Genomic DNA, 16,244 nt, shown 5'->3' with positions numbered 1-16,244 from the left:
TGGAGAAATGCTGTCAGGTTGGGAGGAGGGATACTGCTTTTCCTTTAATACCTGTACAGTGGTCTCATCCTGCTTTTAAACATCCTCCTGGTGCCCACCAACTTTAGGAAGAACGGTGTACTCTGCAAGCTTAATGGGGCCTCTAATGTGCAGGTTCACCTTTCAGTCCTGCTTTGTTCTCCTGGTTTTAAAGGGAGCAGAGTACTCACATATACCTCTTCGTCACTTGGGGCCAGGCTGCTCCTAGGAGCCTTGGGCACCCTGTCTTTTCCTGATAAGCCTGCCACTCACCACTCAGTCAGGACAGCACCTGCTCTGGCTTGAAATGTACTGTTTCCCAGCTCTGCTTGACCCTCAGCCTGGGCGCGGGAGGGCCCCAGTGCAGGAATCAGAGGAGTGGATATCTCTGTCATCTTCCTACACAGAATTGTGAAGCTATGGTTACATTGTGTTGGTTGGAATAGAGTCAAAGCAGCTGGTGATGGAGTATGTGTTGCTGGAGTTACATTGAACTGGGCCATGGGATTGGGTACATAGAGGAGGGCTAGGTAGGAAAGGATGTGGCACTGGAGAATTGAGTTAAGTCTTAGATGTTCATGAATGACATGATTTACTTGCCATGTGAAGTCTGTGCTGTTGTAATACGGATTCTCTGAAATCGGTGACCTATGATGAATAGTCTTAAACTAGTTTTTTCATATCCTCATTCCAGTTTTCTGTCAGGAAGTGTTTTATGTGTCCTGAAGCTATGATGAAGGGTTTGAGTAGCTTTTAGGAGGACATTGCCTCAGGCTAACCTCAAATTTACTGAGGCCTCAGCCTCCTAGGTGCTGGTTTTACAGGTGGCTCTGTACATGCTGGGCAAGGTGTTCCACTGTCTGGTGCTCATTGCTGGGGATCTTTCAGATTATTACTTGCAAAGGTGCCTTTATGTGTAAGGTGGCTAGCTTCCAGTCACAAGGAACTTCTGCCTGCATTGGGTTGTAGTGCTGGTTTTAGGGTCAGCTTTGAGCTTCTATGTAGATGGCATCTACCAGCATACCCTGTACTGTCCCCAAAAGCCTCTGTGGTGCTGACTCTCAGATCTTCCTTATAACTGCAGATCTTAAAGCTTCTGCCATTTATGGACGCACCCATTCTCTCATCTCCCTGGACCCCGCCAGCCTAGGACCTTAGAGTCTTGACAGGAACATTAGCTTCCTTGGGCTTATTGCTCCGGGTATATTTTTTTTCCCCTTCTCTTCTAGGGCCTTTGTACTATCCCCGTTTCTGCCTGGAACCCCTCCTGGTCATCCTTTTCAGCCTTCACATCTTTTGTTGTTGTTTTAGTGTTCCATGTCAGCACCTTTGAGGTGCCACCTTCTTGCTACCTCATACCCACTTGGCACTGTTCCCTTCCACCAGGTATCAGTCTTAGATAAAACAACTTGTGGACATTATTTTACAGAGCAACCACCAGCCCAGGATGCATGGCTTACAGTACAGACAAGAAGTGTGCTGAGTTGAAACCTGGTAGAGGTGGTTAGAGAGGAAACTTTTTAAGACAAGGTCTCTTTACATAGCTCTGGCTGTCCTGAACTACTCAACTAGGTAGACCAGACTGGTCTTTAATTCACAAGGGATCCGCCTGTCCTCTGCCTCCTGAGTGCTGGGATTAAAGGCTGTGCACTACCATGCCCAGCTAGAGGAGCCACGTTTAGAGGAAGAATGCTCTTAAATGGTATTCATAGACAAATAGGATCTTGACTGTAGGGGACCTGGAAAACTCTCTAGGAAGTTTTCAGGATTTCCTCATACAGTCACTTAACTTTACCCCATGTACTCTGGGAGCTAATGACAATCCCTGTCTGCTGCCCATACAAGTACCACATGACTGCCTTCGGGTATTGAACTTACCATCTGCATAATGCATTAGTCCTACTGGAAGAGGACTGTTGCCCATTAGAATAGAGACTCTGGCCGTAGCATTGCTTCTCGGTGCCCCTGGGAGGCCCTGAGTTTTGATGATAGAATCTGTGGGACCTGTGGATCCTGGTGCCCGGGCACCTAGGCCGTCTCTCTGCTGACAGGTGACACCTTCTAACCCTGTTTGTCTTTGCCCTCAGAGCTGCCTAGAGTTCAGCCTCAGGATTCAGGAGTTCATTGAACTTGTTCGGCAGAACAAACGCCTGGATGCTGTGAGGTAAGAGGCCATACACAAGGTTTTTATTCATTAGGACAGGACACTCTGTTGCTGCTGCTCTTTCCCATCCTCTTGGTCAGAGTGCTGGAGAGGGACACACACATGTTGGAGCACTTCTCATCTGATGGCTTCAGTGCTACATGCCAACTACATTTCTGTTTTCTAAGCCAGGGATTGAAGTCCCCTGCTCCACAGACAATTTCATGTAGCAGTTCAGACCCTCATAGTTGTCAAGTAAGCTAGATTGGCATCCCAACCACCCATGTAAACCTGTGATCAGGGCTCTGGGGCCCATCTTCTCCACCTGTGACAGAATCATGAGCTTTAAGTAACAGGTTTGCCTCAAGGGGCTGGCCCTTGGTCAGTTCACTCTTCCTTGGTCTGGTGTTTTCTTTGTGGCCATCTTAAAGCATGCTTGCATCAGAAAGTATACCTTAGGGCTTTCTACAGGCGTATCTGAGCTTCCGAGGTCTATCTCTGCCCTAAGAGGACACGTGCTTCTACTTGGGAGGTCCCTAGTGGCTCTCTAGCAGTCCAGCATAAGACTCACCCTTTTTTCCCTGGAATGTTACAAAGAGTACCATGTGCCAGTTTCTACTCCTTTCCCTGAACCACTTGCTTTCAGTAAGCTTTGTGAAGCCTTCCTGGTGCCTACCAGGTGTCTGATCAGTGCCTGTAGCTGGGGTTTTCCAATTCTAGCTTTGCCAAGGCTCCTGCCCAGTTAGCCCTGGAGTGTGAGCAGGGAGGAACACTGAAACAGTGAAAACATGGCCTGCTGCTCCCTAGACATGTTCTGAGCTGGTGGCTTCTCCCAGCATAGGCACTGAAGGAATATATCTTCCAGAAGGTGTCTGCTTGTGATGCAATGTGGAGACTCACCAGTGACAAGTCCCACCAGAGAAGCCTGGGTTGGGAGCAGAGTCCTGTTGGTCCAGCCCAGGCTTAGCTTTTAGTGAACCCAGGACTGCTATTCCTTGGGAGCATGGGAAGGTGAGGGTAGGTATAATAGAGCTGGCTATGGACCTTATAGCTGCCGTCACTTCACCTTAACTTATACATTGTAAAGGGAAAACATGAGATGCCTACATGTGTGTATGCCCTCCATTGATTGTCAGGAATTAGAAAAATAAGATAAAAAAGAAACATAGAATATAACATCAGGAGGGAGTTCCGGTGAATGTTGAAAAATCGCCTGCATTTAATTCCCATTTCTTAAATACCCCAACTCCAAAAGGTAGGAGTAAGATAGAAAAATAAAACAAAACAAACAAACAAACAAACAAAAAAACCCTGCATTAACACGAGACAAGGAATGAACAAATCAGTTGAAGGACTGCAGGCTACGTTCTTAGTTAAACATTCTGTAGGCCAAAACAGGACAACCCTAGACCAAAACATTCTGTAGGTAAAACCACTCCCTGTGTGGAATCCATTGTTATTTCCCGAAGGAAGTAGGAATCTAGTTGGATCCTTAGACTTTTGTTTGAAGTAGAAACAGATCTACTTTTTAAAACCTGAAATACTAGGTCTGGTTATTAGCCACACCTATTTTCTGATTACTGTTAACAATAACCTTGAAGGAACAGAAGGAAGTAAGTTCCAACTCTCTGACCTTTAGTCAAAGCAGAATGGACCTGTCAGTTGGTTCCCCTTTCTAGCCTGTGAGCGTGTAGACAAGTGCTCTACCATTAAGTTAATTTCTCCTCTTCTCATTTCTTTTTTAAGAGACGTGGTCATACTAGGAGTGGTGGTATATGCTTCCAGTCCTAGTACTTAGAAGGCAGAGGCAAGTGAATCCCTGTGAATTTGGGGACAGCCTGGTCTACATAACAAGTTCTAGGCTAGCTAGGGCTACATACAGTAAGACCCTATCTCAAAAAAAAATATCACATTTTGCTACCTAGTCCTCAGCTTCCTGAACAACCCGGATTTTTGAGAGGGGCACTATGCCTAGTGCCTGAGACTTGAGACTTGACCTGTGTCAACTACAATGTTATAGGGATTGTCACTCTCCTCAGACTGGGGGCTGGCTGGTTGGTTCAGTCTCTGGGTATCTCACATTTATGTTTGCAAAGAAAAATTTGGTGTTGCTCTACACCAGTTGCCAGTTTTATCACTGTGATGATGTATTCTTGAGGCAAACAACTTCAAAGGTGAACAGGTTCATTTTCACTCTGTCTTCTGTCACTTGGTCTCACTGTGTGGCACCTGTATGACGGCAGAAGTATATAGTGAAGCACAGCCACTTAATTCACAGCAACCAGGAAGCACCGTGGCAGGGGCCAGTGTGCCACTCAATGTCCCTTGAAGAACACACCCAAGTGACCTAACTTCCTCCAGTGGGCTCCACCTTCTAAACTTTGGTGTCTCAAATCATGCCATAGCTGACACCCAAGCTTTCAACCTATAGCTCTTGGGAGACAATAAAAAGCCAAACTGTGTTTTGTTTTTCTTTTACTGTTGGAGATGTTCATTAAAGCAAAATTGGTTCTTTTCCCTGGGATTAGGATGTCAGAATCGACTCACTGCTTCTGTTGAGTGGGAAACTGTGTAGAGTGGTTGGTTGTATCCTTAACCTGGGCATACCTCCCACTTCCTCTGGCTTTGTGGCCATCTTGCTGCTTCCTGGGGGCTGCTTGGTGACACTGTCTGCTAATTTTATTCTCTATCTAACCATACATACCCATTCTTACCCCAAGGCTGCCTCCGGTTCCCAGGACTTTCTAGCTCTTTTTTCCTGACTTAGCACAGGGCTGACCTATATGGTGACTTGATTCTAGGGGTTCTGCTGTATCACTGGCCAGTGGTTTAGAGGGACTGGCTCTGCAGGAGGGACTTGGGGCATAGAGGCTGTGACAGTGAGTGAGGCCTTGTGGAAAGATATGAAGCCTTAGGTCTTATGGGCTAGTGGCCAGCGGAGGAAAGTTCCATACTCCTCCTGGCTGCCCAGCCCTTCCAGGTATATTTTGGCCCAGTCCTGAGACAGCCATGTGTATCACATGTGAAAGCCCACAGTGTGTGTTTACTTGTACTTGATGGGCTAGACAAGCCTTGGAGTCCATCTGTGGGCCCCAGATGCTCCAAACAACTTAGAATTAAAGATGTTGGACTCAAGTCCCTGGGCCTGAGGTAAGCACTCAGGGCAACTTGAAGGCTCAGGCAATAATTCTAGCACTAATTGAACCCATCTTCTGGCGTGGGATTCCTTTATGCCAGATTATGAAGGACCTGCTAGTCTAGCACTTGCCTTTCAGCCTGGTAACCTGAGTGTAACCTCTGAGATCCACATGGTAGAAGGAAATACCCAACTCTCACAAGTTGTCTTTTAACCTCTGAGTTGATTGTCTAAGTGATTAATTATTGAAAATCTGGGAACACAAACTTAAATGTGCCAAAATGTTGTTTTTCAGACATGCAAGAAAGCACTTCAGTCAGGCTGAAGGGAGCCAGCTGGATGAGGTTCGCCAGGTCATGGGCATGTTGGCCTTCCCTCCAGATACACACATCTCCCCATATAAGGTAATGTTCATGACCCTGGCATCTAGGTTTCTGCTGGTCCTTGGAGTCAGGGGTCCACTGGGATGGATTAGAGGATGCTAGCCAGCTCCTGAGGGCCCATCCATTGTCCCTTCTTCACACCTCATAGCTTGTCCTACCCAGCTGTGCTTTTCTTGCTTTATTCCTATCCTGATAATGCAAAGTTTGGGACAAAGGTGAGGAGGCTTCAACCTGGCAGGCTCTGGGGTCTCCACCCCCTGCCACATCTCCTTGGTGCTCTCTTCCTGTAGTCTTTTGCCATATCCACAGCCTGTCTCTTGCTCTGCTTTCCCTCGCCGCCTCGCTGTTATTGTAAGACCAGAGTTCTGGGTCTAAAGGGCATTAGAGTCTGGTCATGGTGGTGTTTTTGCCCTTCCTGGGCTGTACCTGGTCTTTTCCCTTGGTGCAGGTCTCTTGTTTTCAATCCCCTGTTCTCTAGCCTGTGGTGAGGGAGGTCTGGGAGAGGATGTGATCATGTTCCATTGCTCAGACAGCTTTGAACAAACTTCAGCCCACGTCAGGGTATCTGTGCCTAGCCCTGAGTGAGCAGCCTATTTATCCTCTTTTGAGTATAGCCTCACCAAGCCAAGACCTCTGAAGGCATTAGGTACAGGCTTGACTCATAGAGTTCTATACTTTGTTCCCTGAGCCTTGAGACTAGCCTTTGTCAGAGGCTTTTGTGTCTGCCCTGCAGCCTCACCCACAGTGCCAGCATGCCTGAGTAGACCCAGTTGGTGCCATTTTGAAGCTACTGGATTTGCTCTGGGCCCTAGTAAACCCACCCAGCTTTGAGGAATGGAGCATCATGTACTGAAATACCATCAGACCAGTGTCAGGAATGTCTAAACTCATTTTTTAAACTGATGTTGTAAATTTCTCTTCACTGCATTAGAGGAGGTTTGGTTTGGGCCTGAGGCATCTGAGTTAGAAGATGAACCATCTCTCTCTGATGCGAGACCTCATAGTACAGGGAGGGGTGGGACTTACCTGCTATCGCACCAATGCTCACAAGGGAGAAAGCCTCCTCATGGGGTCATGGTCAGCAGGGTACAAGAATAGCTTATCAAGTCCTGTCAGTGACAGGAATTTAGTGACCTGAAAGAGAAAGACCAAGATCATACTGAAAACCTTTGTCTTGGGGGCAGTCAGGCATTTAAGGGTACAGCAAGCTATAAAAAGAACTAAAAGAATGGCTTTTATAAATCAAGGAGGAAAAAACCAGGGCACTTGTGAGGAAGGCAGGGAGGAAGCTTCCTTCAGAGGAAAGTGGTGGTCTGGCCCGATACCATCCCTTCTGTGAGAGTGTGCCAGACTGGGCATACTCCTCTGTAGACTGCTTTTATAGACTAATACTGAAAGCCATGTTTTTATAAAAAGGTGGAAGGGAAGTGTGTGGTGTCCCTAGTGATAGTGAGGCTTCGCTTCTTTTGCTCTTGTACATGTGCATTCCTTATGTGTGTCTAAGACACACGCATTAACCAGACATAGTTCTGAGCTGAGCATTTCTTCTCTGGAGTGGCCTCCCTTTCAGTTTTATTCTCTGTGATTCTATTTATAGTTGCAAGACCACAGGATACACGCTAGGGGGTATTCTGGAATATTAAGCCAGCAGGGGTCTTGCAGTGGCTACTGGAGCATCTGTATTGTCTGGGCCTCCCAGTAACTGCCAAGGGAGGGTCCCAGCATTTCCATGTTGTTTTTCAGGACCTTCTGGACCCAGCCCGGTGGCGGATGCTGATCCAGCAGTTTCGATATGACAACTACCGACTGCACCAGCTAGGAAACAGCTCCGTCTTCACCCTCACCCTGCAGGCTGGGCTCTCGGCAATAAAGACACCGTATCCTTCTTGCTTCACCTTGTCCTTTGGGGTAATAAAGGTTGAGAGGGCATAGGACCTGCAGCTTGGTCTTTCCTTGGTCTATCTACTCTTCATGGCTTTTGCATCTCAAATGTTGCCATGCACCTGATACTGACTTCCCAAGAGTCCTTAAGACCTGAGCCCTGGTTGTCTACCCAGTTTGACTCGTAATGGTCTTGGCTCTGGCAAGTCAGCCTCCCTTCTTAGGAAGGACAAGAAAGGCTGATCCCTTCTTGCTTATATCTGACATAATAAACCCTTGTGTGGCTGACCTGTTCCTTCCTGTGATGGACCATCCCCTATGGTAGATGTAGATTCTTGTCCTTTGTGTGGCTGACCTTCCCACATGTGTTTGACCCCCATCCCTTGTGTGGTTCCTACAGTCAGAACTCAGGTTGACCTCATCTCTTGTGGGTCTGTCCCTGCCCCCTCAGGTGAGTTGCTTACTTACATGTGGATGACTTGTATCTATTGTATGGCTAAACCCTACCTCTCTGGCTGAACCTGTCCCTTATATACCTAACCTGATTGCTACATGTAGCCAACCCTATTCTGTGTGTGACTGGATGTCCTACAAAGTAGTGGCTGTTCTGGGGTCACAGCTGGTATATGTTGTGTTATGCTCCAAGCTGAGGCTCAAGGCCCATCCTTCTCACCATCTCTGGTGGACACTGCAGAACAAGCATGTGTTTGCCTCCCATCTTCTGACAGTCACCAGAATATCCCTGTCTCACACTTGAGTGAGATGTCAGCAAAGGTGTATGGTACCACTGCTTGGCCATGCTAGTGGCTTGTCTTAAGTCAGGTGTTGGTAACCATTGTTATTGAATAATATAGCATTCTTTTCACCTTGAGCCTTCTTTGTTTTCTGCATGGTGTCCCTATGACCATAAGGATGCCCTGTGTGTAGACAGTAGTGGTCACAACATGCCTGCCTTGTTGGTACAGCCTTTCCTTAACCGTGTGTACAGACAGTGCTACAAGGAGGATGGCAGCTCCAAGAGCCCCGACTGCCCTGTGTGCAGCCGCTCTCTGAACAAACTGGCGCAGCCCCTTCCCATGGCTCACTGCGCCAACTCCCGCCTGGTCTGCAAGATCTCTGGTGACGTGATGAATGAGAACAACCCACCCATGATGCTGCCTAATGGCTATGTCTATGGCTACAATGTGAGGGGCCCGGATGATGAGGGCTGCGGGCTAGACTGGGCTGGGCAGGGCAGCTGTGTGGAGGGTAGGGGGGAACCAGGGTTGGGGTAACACCACATTGGAACAGTTTCAGGTTTCTTTGACAGGTGTGCATTCAAGTGACTTTGTAACATTAGGTGGCTTGAAGCTGAAGAGATAGCTCAGTAGTTAAGAGCATGTGTTATTCTCATAGAGAACCCAGGTTTGGTTCCAAACATCTGCATGGTAACTCAACAGCTATCCATAACAAGTTCTACAGCATCTGACACCCTTTGCTGACTTTCAGAAGCATCAGGCACACATGTATACATACATACAGGCAAAATACTTATAAAAGTTAAAAACTATAAAATTAGCTGATTAATCTATGGTAGTTTATTTTGGGGTATGAGCCCTAATTCAGATCTTTTTTGTGCGGGATTTTCTCATTTTAATGCCTAACTCTGGTCTTGTTTTTTCAGTCTCTGCTTTCTATCCGTCAAGATGATAAAGTTGTTTGCCCAAGAACCAAAGAAGTCTTCCACTTCTCCCAAGCTGAGAAAGTATACATCATGTAGGCCTTGCGTTGCCATGTGCACGCTTTTGGCCAGAGGCTGTGGTGGGTGGGAGCCATACCCTCCTACCCTGACCCATGACCCCGACCCCAGCCTGCCTCGGCATTTGTTTCTTGCGACCAAAGATCAGTGAGCAACGACAAATACTCTTAGGAAAAGAGGAAGTGAGATTTAATAAGTCTGTGCTTGAGAACAGCATTTGATTGGTAGGATTTTGTAACATAAGTCGACTGATGCCTCTGCAAGTTCTTGCACCTCTCAGAGGAAACTTTCTCTACAGTGTGACTGAACATCAAGGAAATCCAGAGCATCTCAGAAGTAGGAATTGGTTCATCGGTTATTTCCCTGTGTTTCTCCCATTTCCTTCCTTTTGCTAGTGATGGGACTCAGGGGAGCTTGAGGAACAGGCTGGTCCTTTGCCAACTCCTGTTGGCTACAGCCTGGGCAAGGTGTTGGCCACACCAGGTTGGCTGCAGTAACTTGTGACGTGGTGCCAAGGACTTTCCTGACTTCACTGTCTAGCTGCTGCCAAAGCACCATGCACCATACACGCCTGGGCTGCTACTTGAGGAGGCTCCGCCTACAAGGCCAGGGTGTCTGGGGCTATGTCTGTGTACAGGTTCAGTATCTCACCTCCAGCACCGCCTTATCTCCTGCTTTGAGAATGTATTCACGGGAAAGCCACTGGACTGAGTTTCTGCAGAGGCCTTGCCAGGTGGTTCCGTAGTCCTAGAGTGTAAATGCTTTTCATTACAGAAACTGATAGTTGAGCTAAAATAAGTACTGACGGGTTTTCAAAACAGATGAACCATTGTAATTCACACAAAACCATATTGTAGAGGTTTGTATCTAGCGCTTATTTTTGCATGTTGATGTTGATTAGCTAATTAACTGTAAATGTAAAGCGTGTTAATAAAATAGCTTTCTATTTCTCATTTTTTGTGTGAGGTGTTTCTAAGACCTCCGTTCTCTTCCGCTCACCCAGCCAACCAGTAGACTATATAGTACCTGTATGGGACCTGGGTTTGCCCTGTCACTACAGTAAAGGGACTTGGCACACTACTGGTCTACTATATACAACTTAGCCTGCTAATCTCCAAGGGGCTCTTCTGAGGAATGAGGGCATAAATATTAAGAGGCCTAAGGTAACAGCTGGCTCCTGCCGGCCTAGCCAGAGCCCACCTGGAGCTGGAGCATTGCAGGTTTTCTGGAGAACCAAAGTGGATCTTGAGAGCAATTCTTGTTGTGTCTGTTCCTAGGATCTTAGGAGCCACTGTTGGGGCAAGGGTTCAAGCTGTAAACAACAGCAAGCAGGGGTCCTGAGTGTTCTCTTGGCTTCCCTATACTCAGGACATTGTATGCACTTCTTCACTCCATTCTGACTCTCCCTGCATGGCAGCTACATTGACCACATCACTCAGTTCTGCCAGCAGAGCCAAACACATGTACCTCAGTTCAAATGGTGGTAGGGGTAGGCTTTGTCTGTGGTACCTACTGCTTTCCAGTGCTCTCAGGAGCTACTCTGTTTGGGGGTCTCTCTGACCTAGCACCAGTTGACACCTCTATACTGGAGCCACAGCCTGTCTGGGCCTTCCACTTCTACATGGCACCAGTGAGAGGTGGTAACAGAATGATGTCAGCACTTCTTTCCTGTCCTTTCCTGCAATTTAGCTGTCCTTTGGGTTAGTATGGCCGTTGTCATCCTTAGAGTAGCTGCAATCCCTGCACATGACCTTCCTGCAATTAAACATGTTTAACATTCTCTTGGGTAAAGGGGGAAGGTTCCAGAGGCTTTTCCTCTTGCAAAAATTATACAGGGTGAACAGATAAGGGAGTAGGGGTGTTATCTCTGCTTATAAGTTACATGGGGAATTTCTTGGTCCTGTAGCTGCCCTCAAGTCTCCCATGTTCTAGAAGTAATCCAAATAAGCACATTGGTTCACCAAGCTGGGCTTAATGGCATTCAGTCTCTGGCCTGCTGGTGCCTTGGCTTTCTCGGTGTGGTGTAAGTTCACATGTCCTGCTGTGGTGGCAGCTGTAGGATCCCTGCCTTGGGTGATAAGACATACAGCTCAAGCTGAGCTATCTGCCTTGTGGGAGCTTGTTTGCACGAGAGAGGGATGACACCTGGGAGAGGACATGCATGCTAGCCTCTGATTAGGGTGGGAATAGATAGTAGAACAAAATAAAGATGTGACTTCCAAGGTTTTTGTCATGGTTGCTTTTATTGCTATGATAAGACGTGGAGGCAGCCTATAGAAGAAAGCATTTAATTTGAGGACTCAGCTCCAGGGCATTAGAGTCCATGACCATCATGGTGGAAAGCATGGCAGAAGGCAGGTGTGCAGGACAGCCATGAGATAGATAACAAAACCCACCCCCAGTGACACCTCTTCCAAAAAGGCCACACCTGATCCATCCTGAACAGTGCCAAGTGGAGACCAGCATTCTCATTTAAACTGCCGCTGTTTTATACGTGTATGGGTGTGTGTGACACGCCTGGAAACTAGAGAATAACTTTGGGTAGCGCCCCTCCAGTGCATTCCCACTGCTGTGAAAGTAGGAGCTCTCTCAAAATGGAAATCTCAGCTGCACCCTTAATGTGATTGTCAATGTTCCTGCAGGTGAGCTCCTTGCATGGTGACCTGAGGCCCCACATTGAATTACATGTTGCTTGGACCCTACTAATATGCAAAACTGGGGCCTTAGTGGGTACTGGGACCAAGCACACTTTAGTTTATGGCAGCACCCAAAGGTGGCAGGAACAAACAGCAGCAGATAGGCACAGGTAAAGCAGCACTCCAGAAAGACTAAGCTCACCCTATGGGTGAGTAGGTAGTTCTTCCCCACTCTTGTATATTTCTCCCCTGTAAGAAAACAATGTGGGACTGGAGAGATGGCTCAGCAGTTAAGAGCACTGACTGCTTTTCCAGAGGATCTGGGTTCAATTCCCAGCAACCACATGACAGCTCACAACTGTCTGTAACTCCAGTTCCAGAGGATCTGAAACCCTCAGACCAATGTACATAAAGTAAAATTAAATAAATTTAAAAAGAAAAATTGGCATTGGGGGCTGAAGAGATGACTCAGTGCTTAAGAGCACTTGTTACACCAGAAGGTAGTGGCACACGCCTTTAATCCCAGCACTTGGGGGCAGAGGGCAGAGGCAGGCAGATCTCTGTGAGGTCAAGGCCAGTCTGGTCCTACAAGGGCTAGTTCCAGGAAAGCTAGGGCTGTTATACAGAGAAACCCTATCTTGAAAAAAAAGCAAACAAAGCACCTGTTGCTCAAGGAGCACCCAGGTTTGGTTCCCATCATCCACATGGTATCTTACAATCGTCTGTGCCTCCAGTTCCAGAGAATCCAGTGCCTTCTAACCTAGGGCATCAGGTCACACATGGTGCATGTACATGCATGTAACAAAATATTTAAAAATTAAAAACAAAACAGGGTGATACAGCTGGAATGCATCATGCACACAACCATTGGAGAATTCTGTTTGATGGAGGTATTTGTGTAAATTGGAGCCTATAAATAGATGATAGATTACTGTGTCACCCCAAGACAAATTATGTGTGTAGTGTTTACATGTTTGTGTATGCAGGTGTATGTATACCGCATACATACAGTGCCCACAGGGGCCAGGAAAGGGGATCAGATCCCTTGAAACTGGAGTTACACCTGTGAGCCACAATTCCCGTGTAGGTGTAAGGTTGGAACTGAACCCAGGTTTTCTGCAAGAGAAGCAAGTGCCCTTAATTGCTGAACCATCTCTCCAGCCTCCTCCCTCCCCAGGCCCTTTGCACATGGAAGTATGGTTGAGGAGGCTAGGTGGGTCATGGAGGGATAGATTTCAGAATGGTGCCTCCAGTCCATGCTGCTGTACCCAATAATGCTCTTTTGACAAAAAACCTGATGCAAGTGATGGTTTTGTTTGTTTGCTTGTTTTGGGTTGGTTTTATTTTATTTTTCTGAGACAGGGTTTCTTTTTCTTTTTTTTTCTCATGGTTTATTTTTTTATATTTAAAAATTTCCATCTCCTCCTCCTCCCCCCTTCCATCCCCTCCTTCTCCCCCCTTCCCTCCCCTCCCCTCCACCCATGCCTCCCCTCCCTCCCTCTCAAGGCCAAGGAGCCATCAGGGTTCCCTACTCTATGCTAAGACCAAGGTCCTCCCAACTCCCCCCAGGTCCAGGAAGGTGAGAGACAGGGTTTCTTGATGTAGTTTTGGAACCTGTCCTGGAACTCGCTCTGTAGACCAGGTTGGCCTCCAGTTTACAGAGATCCACCTGCCTCTGCCTCAGCCTTGGTGCTGGGATTAAAGGCGTGCGCCACCACGTGCCAACATTGTTTTGTTTTTGTTTTTTTGTTTTAGACCTTGCTGGCTTGTTTACTTTTCTCATAGTTGCTGAGTACCAAGAGCAATTCTCCCTTGTTTTGAGTGGAAGGCAGTGAAGCTTCAGAGCTCCTGCCAAACCTTTGTATAAAGGTCCCATTATTTAATGCTAGCCTCCGAGTGTCTTATGAGTGGCAGAACATCTAGGGGAACAGCAAAAACAACATTTAAACACTCTGAGTGAAGGTTATCTGTAAAGAGGAAAAAAGAGCAAATAGGTTGTTCAATGAAAATCTCAGTGCTAGAGGTAAGCAACCTCTCTGTGTGTTGTTGACTGAGGACTAATAAAGCCCCTCATACAGGCTTTTGCCATTATTGTTGCTGTTGGACAGAGTCTCCCCAAATAGCTCTGACTGTTGTGGAACTTACTATACAGACCAGTCTGGCCTTGAATTTAAAAAGATCCACCTGCATTTGCCTGCTGAATGTAAGAATTAAGGTCGAGTCCTGGGATTGAAGGCATGTGCCAGCAGGCCTGTCTGACATGTCACTCTCCTGTTAGATTTAAGGCTGTTATTTGCTACTTGTTTCCTATTTGTCTCCTCTGTTCTTTGTTCTGTCTCATTTTCACCCATATACATTTTATTTTAAATTGATCCCATTTTATCTTTGCAGTCTTACTAGTGATGTGCCGTTTTTTGTGTGTGGGATCAAATCTAGGGCCCCAAATATGCTGGGTCAGTGCTCTGTCAGTAAGCCACACTCCCAGCCTTGTGCATCTAATTCATTGTTACTTCAAGGTTCATTTGATGGCAGTGGCATATTCTGAGAAATGGACATTAGGCAGTTACATTGTTTTGTGATAATAGAATACTTAAAGTCTGCTATGTCATTAGGTGTTGTATCGGACTGGCATTTGTTTATCAGTATGTACCTCCAAGTAGTATACCAGTTTATGTAAGAACACAACTCTTGGACTATATGCCACCATTTTCCCCTGTCACTTGAGTGACTGTGTCATATTTTTCCTCAATATTAAACTTCATAGTCTATTGAACTGTGGCTTATAAAAGAAATTTGAAACGATTTCATCAGCTTTATCATTTACAGTTAGTTCTTCAGTTACTCGAAATCTGCATCTAGAATCATTTCCTTCTCCGGAGGGACTCCCTGCGGCATGCTGGCAAGCAACAGCTTGCTCCTGTTTGGAGGAAGCTCAGCTTTGGAAGGATGCTTCGCTGCACATGTGTACACGTCTGGCTTGACTTTTCTTTTACTACCCTAAAAGACATTCTGGTCGCTTAGATGGCTCAGCTGGTAAAGGCACTTCACAGGCCAGGCAACTTCAGGTTGAGTGGTGAGAGAAACAGCTCCCACAGGTTGTCCTGATTCCACAAGAGGACCTTCTAACCTCCCCAATAAATAAATAATACAAATACCTTAAAGATATTTCATCCTTTTTCATGGGGTGGGGGCGGCAAATCTGTGACATATCTTTGTGTGAGGTGAGCATGTGAAGTAGGGAAGCAGCAGGCCACAATCATTACCCCACAAGTATACAGGGACTGGGACCTAGCAGTGGCCACGAGGTGGTAGGAAGAGCTCAGACTCTGAACATATTCTAAAGTTGGGCTGCCAGGTCCTCATATACTGAACACAAGTGAGAAGAAAAGTCCAATTGACTCGTGTCACTGGCCCAAATTCAGGGTGGGGCAATAGGTACACAGTCCTTAAGTGTAGTCAAAGAATAAATAAATAATAAATAAATAAATAAATAATAAAAGATCGCGCCTCAGTACACACAAACTTGCTGATTGTCTGCTCTGTGGGTAGAGAACCCGGGCCTCAAAGTAGGGCAGACAAGGAAGGCCCGTGAATGCCACTTCTTTGCTGGGTGAAGCAGGAGCTAACAGAGAAAGGGCTGACTGCAAAAGGCAGAGCGGCGAGTTAAGAGAATGATGAAGTGACAGTGGCCGGGATCTGTGCAACGGAGAGCTGGCCAGCGGAGTGAAGCAGGGGGAGGTTGGCAAGAGCCAGTGACCTGGACATGGTGAAACTGTAGGGAAGGGAGCAAGCAGCTCTAGCCGTGAGCCATAGCCTTTAAAATCATTCTACGCTGAGACAGAACTGACACTTAAAAATATCCGATCAGTGCAATCACCACTACCCCGAGGCAGCCTTGCACTGTGCCTCCTCCCATGGCCCGGCCTGGGGGTGGACAGCTAGCTGACCCGGTCAGGGAGGCCCTCCCCACCGGACTTGCGCCCAGACTCTTCTGAGCTTTCTTAGCAGATGCGAGCCTCCTGGTGGCCAAGGAACTGATGCCCCGATCAAAACCTCTTTCTACGTCTGTGTTTCAGACTCCTGCCCGGGTGCCACCTCCCCTTTAAGAACTTGCTGCGCCCTCGCGCCTCCTTTTTCTCGCGCGTACTTCTTCTAGAACTATCCCGCCCCCTGGAGGCGCGTCTGCGTCACCGCGTTGCTGGGTCCTCGCGCCTGCGCTGTGGGACCACCCGGGCAAATGACGGAGACTGGCGGGGGGCCTCGTCTGGGAGGGGCGGTACAAGGGCGGTCGCGTCGCACGTCACGTTGA

General features: G+C 47.2%; 1 protein-coding gene across 1 annotated transcript in view; it reads left to right on the top strand.

Annotated features, from left to right (window-relative positions):
- The window catches only part of Maea (macrophage erythroblast attacher, E3 ubiquitin ligase), a 38,458-nt gene extending 28,206 nt beyond the window's left edge, over positions 1-10,252 (top strand). Inside the window, 5 exon segments of the mRNA XM_038341773.1 lie at positions 2,106-2,182; positions 5,593-5,701; positions 7,424-7,557; positions 8,550-8,745; positions 9,225-10,252. Coding sequence (XP_038197701.1) covers positions 2,106-2,182; positions 5,593-5,701; positions 7,424-7,557; positions 8,550-8,745; positions 9,225-9,320 — 612 coding nt within the window. The 3' untranslated portion in view covers positions 9,321-10,252.
- Positions 10,253-16,244: the final 5,992 nt, after the last annotated feature.

The sequence above is a fragment of the Arvicola amphibius genome, chromosome 1, assembly GCF_903992535.2.
Source record: "Arvicola amphibius chromosome 1, mArvAmp1.2, whole genome shotgun sequence".
Lineage (NCBI taxonomy): Eukaryota > Metazoa > Chordata > Mammalia > Rodentia > Cricetidae > Arvicola > Arvicola amphibius.
This window is presented reverse-complemented; position numbering and strand designations above follow the sequence as displayed.